Source organism: Chrysochloris asiatica, unplaced genomic scaffold (assembly GCF_000296735.1).
Source record: "Chrysochloris asiatica unplaced genomic scaffold, ChrAsi1.0 scaffold00077, whole genome shotgun sequence".
NCBI lineage: Eukaryota > Metazoa > Chordata > Mammalia > Afrosoricida > Chrysochloridae > Chrysochloris > Chrysochloris asiatica.
In genome coordinates, this window is record NW_006408595.1 from 6568271 (window position 1) to 6574934 (window position 6664).

Consider the following 6664-nt stretch of genomic DNA (forward strand, 5'->3'; position numbering starts at 1 on the left):
ATTGTTGGCTCTGGGCTGCCGAACCCGGCAGATTCAAAAGTATGGAAAAGATACCAAAAAAAAAAAAAAAGTGTCCACACCTTTATCTCTACAGTTCTGTCAGGCATCCTTGGCTGCTCTGATCCTTCCCCAGCTTGGTCTTGCCCACAATGTGGCTCCAGGAGCAGCGTCTTGAATTAGAGGATTTCTTGCTTCTGCTACAAATTCCACTAGCTGTAAACCTCCAACCTTCTGAATATTCCTTTATATGTGGTTCAGAGTTCTGGCACCATCCCCTGAGCTTTTTTGGTCTGGTATTCTGTGTAGTTGCTGACAGAGCTCCTCACTGCATTCCACCTTCTCAGCCATCTTGTTTGTTCTCTCTCCTAAGTTATTCTTTAACTTTTTGTTTAATTCAAAACATTAAAAAATTTCTCCTGAGACTTCTTGTTTGACTTGTGTGTTATTGTTACTGATTTATATTTTAATTGTGGTCTAATAACATACTTCAGATGGTCTCTTTTCTTGTAAAATTGTTAAGGTATGTTTTATAGCCCAGAATATGGTTTGTCCTGGTGAATGTCCTTGTAAGCTTGAGAAAAGTATATATTCTTCTGTTACTGGGTAAAGTATCCTGTAGATGTCAGTTGGATCCAGTTTGATGTAATGCTTTTGGTTCACCTGTATACTTATTGATGTACTGCTGCTGGATCTCTCCGTCCTTGACAGAGGGATGCTGAAATCTTTGTAAGGAGTTTGTTTAGGGCATAGAACTGGTAAGTAGTTACATTTCTTTTTTCATTGTTGTAACAAATTGCTCAAATTCAGTGATTTACAACAACAGAAATTTATGATTTTCTCATTCTAGAAATTTGAAATGGGTTTTACTGGGCTGCTGCCTTTGGAGGCTCTAGGGAAAAATCGTTTTCCTTGCCTTTTCCAACTTCTTAAGTACATCTACTTTTGAGGCCCCCTCCCTGAATCTTCAGAGCATACCATTCAGTCTCTGCTTCCATCATGATATTGTTCTTTTTCTGACTTTCCTACATTCCTCTTTTATAATGACTCTAATGATTATATTTGTCCTCCTGGATAATCCAGGATAATCTTCCTATCTCAAAATCCTTCATTTAGTCTCATCTGTAAAATCCCTTTTATCATGTAAATTATCATATTCATAGATTCTAGGACTAGAATGTGGACATCTTAGGGTTAAGGCAGGTATTAGTCAGCCTATGATGGTAGAAGAATCAGGATTTGATCTCAAGAAACTTGCTCTTTACAACCACTTCACTGTTCTACATTCTTTCTACATCTACATGCCTTCTTTGTATATCAGTCACCTGAGTTTATTTCTCTCAATATAGTCCTCATGAAACAGAACATGTAGCATTTGAACCAGATAAGTCAGGTAAAGAAAATGATATAGAACTATGTTGTGTACCATTCAGTCATTTCCGGCTCAGAGCAGCCCTTATAAAACAGCATAGAACTGTCCCATAGGGTTTCTAAGACTGTAGTCTTTCCTGAAGCCAACTACCACATCTTTCTCCTGTGAAGCAAGAAAGCCACTGGTGGGTTTGAACCACTGACTTTTCACTTAGCAGTCAAGGCCTTAACCTTTGTGCTACCAGGAAGCCTTATGGAATGATGAGGTATCAGTAATAGAGGAAATGATACTCTAATTCCCCAACTCTTTAAGGCTCTGTGTGTGTGTATGCACCTGCATGCACGCACACACGTCTGGCTATTAATCTGACTGACATTGCAATTAACCAGTTACATCTTAATATAAATTATAAACAGAATATTATTAAGATACATATATAGCCAGATTTGAATAGCCACACACTGTCCACCAGACTACTCTTCCAGAACTGTGATGCATATGTTCACCATGATTTTTCTGAGATGAAAATTCTTTCAACAACTTTGTTGTTGTTATTAAGTGATATCAAGTTCTGACTCATGGTGACCATGTATAGTTTTTCTGAGGTGTGGCTGGTGGATTTGAACCGTCAACCTTGCTGTTCTCAAACTGACCTTGTGGTTCAGTGCATTATCCTGCAATGCCAGAATACTTTATCTTAATTTTGAGGTTCTTACTCTATCTTGGGAGTCCTGGTGTGGCCCTATGGGTTGATGCACCAGATAGCAAAGCCATTTGAACTACAAGGTAGGCAGTTCAAGCTCTCCAGCTGCTCTTTGGAAGCCCTATCCTGGGTCTCTATGGGTCAGAATCAACTCGACGGCACTTAACAATAACTACAACTCTATCTTAATTTTGAGGTTCTCTTTTTGTGGAAAAAGAGATAAGATGTAAATATATTTCAGAGGACTTTTATGGTTTAATTCTAGGTAGGACAAATTTTCTACTAAGAATATTATTCTAGTTACCCGACAGCAAAGTTCATAGAAGATACAGCAAGTACTTTGTGAGAATTTCACTCGTAACATAAAGGACTACGTGAAATCACATTTGGAGAGTGTTTTCATTATCTTGGTACATTTAACTGTTTCTAGGCAGTTTATGTGAGCTCTAGGTATGACAATGCACTAGACTGCAAGTCTAGCTTTGAACTGCAAGGTCCGCAGTTCAAGCTCACTAGCCACTCCTTGGAAACCCTATGTGTGGTTACTATGACTCGGAACCAACTTAACAACAACACTTAACAACAACAACAACAACAACAAACCTGTACTTTGAGCTGTTTCCCATTTTGATGAAGTTCAAGGGGATGTGAGGAGAGAGAGGGGAGGGAAACAACAACAAAACCTTCCTGTGTGGCTTTTAGATATCAAATCTGAAGATTATTAGTGTATTTCCAGTCTGGGACCATAAGCAAACAAACTCTCCTACAGATAACTACACCCTTCCTGTTTTGGTATTGAGTTTACTGTGAAACAAATTTCGGAAGTAGGTTTCTGACAGCTGTGAATTTTATTTATAATATGTTGGCTGCTGAGGTTCTTCCTTGAACATAAAATTAATTCTTTCCTGTCTAATGTCCAAGTAGTACATTTTAAGAAGTCTTTCTAAAAATTTTTTTAAAGAAGTCTTTCTAAAATCTCTGTAGTAGAGAATTACATTGCTTTCTGCAGTTCCGGTTGTACTTGTTCACTAATGTACAGACATTTGCATATTTCAGTGACTAAAGAAGATTTATAATTAAAAAAGAAAATGCAAACTCTAAATCTTTTTTATTATCTTGTTTCCGGTGTGACAGTCATTTTGTAGTTGAAATAGGTGTATTAATGCATATAATAGGGTTTTATTTTTTGATGTGCATATCTATAGCATGTTTATATTCTTTAAATATACTATCAAAGAGTTGCAATTTAGGTAAAGCAGCAGATTTACATTAAAGAATGTACAGGTTAATTCACAACGTAACATGATCCTCATCTAGTGCATCTCCTATAAAGAAATCTATAAAGTTTAGGCCACCCACAAAGTAAGTGGTCTGCTGAGGCCTTTGGCTGCTGTTAGGAAGCTGTTATTATGTGGGTTGACTGGTTTGGTAAGGAATTCACCTCCAAAAAGACTGTGAAATATCATGGTTCTGACTTTCCCCCATGGGGACTACCTTGACTTGACTTAGGTGCTATGTGTTTGTTAGGCCAGTCAAAATATACTGTATTGCACTGACATCATATGTATTATTATATGAACACTATAGTATTTTCTAAGTTGGTCTATCGGAGTACTGACAGCAATTTTGGGTCATGTAAATCTTAGGATAAACTGGTAAAAATGGTTGGTTTAAACTGAAATGAACTTTATGGCCAGTATTAATAGATTTCATCACTACATCGTAAAGTGTGCGTGTGCACATGCATGTGTGTTAGTGCTGAGATGGGGAGAAAAACTGAAGGTTTTACATAATTTTGCATTAATTGAAGAACTTATCCTTTAAATTCCTCTGGAACATGTCAGTGGTTTTAAAGAACAAGGGAAAAAAGTGTGATGTCGTTTACCATCCCAGAACTGAAAGTCAAAATTAAATACTCTTTTCAAAGTATTTATTTTTAAGGAATCAAAAAAAAAAACAAAACCAGTGCAAACATTTTAAAACCCAGAGCCCTAACCACCACCATGTGGAAAACAGAAAACGTCATAAGTCAGAGAATTTATATTTCTCTTAATTTACACAAAGGCTTACCTGTAATTTTTCTTTAAATACATGAATTACAAAAAGGCATATAATTCTAAAATTCATTTTGTGACTACAAACTGGGAGGATAACATTTAACGTGACAGAAATTTATAATTTGGGGAGACTAAATATCTATTTACCACTGATAAATATACATATGAGGGACTTCAGAAAGTTCTTAAAAAAAAAATCTGTTAACTTTTCATTCTGTATTTTTCACATACTTTTTGAAATCCTATCATATTAAAATATATACATGCACATGTACATATATGGAGTCCTGGTGTGGTGCTGTGAGCTAATGTGCTGGACTACAAAGTCAGTGTGAACCACAAGATTGCCGGTACAAGCTTACCAGCTATTCCTTGGAAACCAACCCTATACAGGGTCTCTGTGGGTCGGAACTGACTCAGCGGCAGTTAACAACAGCAACAACATACACATGTAGACAGACATGCATGTAAGATGTATGCATGTGTGTGTTGTGTGTAGCCACTGTTTTGATCATAACTTTGCTTTGGTGGCTTTAAAAGAAACAAATCATTGCCATCAAATGGATCGCAGTTCGTTACGACCCTATACAGTGTAGTAGAGTTGCTTCATTGGGTTTCCAAGGCTGTAATATTAGGAATAATAACAGGGAGTCCTGGTGCGGTGCTGTGGGTTAATGCGCCACACTGCAAAGCCATTTGAACTGCAAGGTCGGCAGTTCAAGCTCACCAGCTACTCTTCAGAAACCCTATACAGGGTTGCTATGGGTTGGAATTGACTCAACGGCACTTAACAACAATATTTATGAAAGCAGGACTTCCTTATCTTTCTTTCTCCTCTCCCAAGGAGCTGCTGGTGGGTTCTAACCTCCAGTGTTTTGGTTAGAATCTAAGCACTTTAACCACTGTGCTTTCAGGGTTCCTTTGGTGGCTGTAACTGTAGCTTGTTGAGTCAGTTCTGACTCATAGCGACTCTGTATGGGTTTCTGAGGAGCAACTATAGGTAGCTACTTATAAACTGGATACTCACTCCCTCTTTTACACCTCCAGTAGCTTTCACATTCTTACAGTTGTTCGCTGTATTCTAAAAGGAATTTTCGATATGCCGTCCACCTGGTCATGATTCAAACAGAAACCCAGAAGTTTGGGGCTCAAGAATGTTTTGCTTCCTAACAGATAGATGGACAGAGTCATTAATGTGCCTCCCTAAGCCTTTGTCAAGCTCTTGTTACCTCCAGTTTGGTGCCCTTATAGTAAATTGTCTGATACTGACAAATGCCCTGCTGAAACCTTCTGTATTAATTTGTGGCATATGGATGGTTTTCTACTGCTTGGAGTTGTCAGAAAATCTCAAAAGGTAGAGATTTTAATGACCTCTGGCAGTAGTGACCTCTGATAGATAATAGAGGTGTAGTATTGCATCTCTCTTTTAGACTTCAGCTCATAAGTCAACAGCGTCAGCTAATTATTTTCATTCTTAGCTAATCAGAATATATTTCACATTTTTAGGTGTACCGACAAGACTGTGAAACATTCGGGATGGTTGTGAAAATGCTGATTGAAAAAGATCCTTCATTAGAAAAATCTATACAGTTTGCCTTGAGGCAGAATTTACATGAAATAGGTGAGCGGTGTGTTGAAGAACTCAAGCATTTCATTGCAGAGTATGACACCTCTGGTCAAGATTTTGGAGAGCCTTTTTAGATTTCCTGCTCAGGCAAAACAATGTTTCTTTCCTTAGATTGTGTAAGTCCTTAATATATGGAATTTTTGTGATGAAGAAGGAAACTTTATGATAGTTGACCATTATTTCCAATATCAAATAAACATATAAAATAGTTTGAGATATTTTCATTAGAGTTTTCTATCTACATGTAGAGTTCCTCTTCCCCTTTTTTCCTCCTAAAATGATGTGTTAATTAATTTTCCAGGCTTTGACAAAAGCAGTCCTACAGGACAACTTTCTGTACTTACTCATGGTCTGTAGTCTTCCACAGTCCGCGATTGTTTGGTCTTAGCAACGTAGTTTACAATTTGGAGATCATTCCACTTAAACATTTCAGAGTAACAATACCATGTGAAAACGTTAGAATTCTGAGGTTTAACTTTCATTGACTCCTTAGGCTTTGTAACGGAATATATTATTGTGTACTGTCCAAATAAATGGCAGACTTTATTATCTTAGAGAATATTTACTTTTAGAATAATTGTCATTCATTGATAAAATTAGAACACTTACATCTCTAAAAGACACTTCAGAATATAATTGTTTTTCCCCCGTAAGTACATTTATTCAGTGTCTTCTATTAAAATAATCCCGACTACTTTCACTGATATGTGAGTCTTATACAGTCTCATACACAAAGAGTAACAGAAAAGGGGGAATTTGAAATGAAAGATGAGGAATATTTTAAAGTTTAGATTTCTCAAAAACAACAACAACAAAAAACTTCTAATCAGGAATGAAAAATGTAGTGAGTGTGGGAGAGTGCGGTTTTATTTTCTTCCATAGGTTCATATGCTTCATCTCAAGAAATA

At 36.9% G+C, this 6664-nt stretch overlaps 1 protein-coding gene across 4 annotated transcripts in view; it reads left to right on the forward strand.

Annotated features, from left to right (window-relative positions):
• PPHLN1 (periphilin 1) overlaps positions 1–5830 on the forward strand; it is a 149650-nt gene extending 143820 nt beyond the window's left edge. For all 4 annotated transcript variants that reach the window (XM_006865311.1, XM_006865312.1, XM_006865313.1 and 1 more), the window contains one exon: positions 5636–5830. In XM_006865311.1, the coding sequence (XP_006865373.1) occupies positions 5636–5830 (195 nt within the window). The remainder of the gene's footprint in view (positions 1–5635) is intronic.
• The last annotated feature ends 834 nt before the right edge of the window (positions 5831–6664 follow it).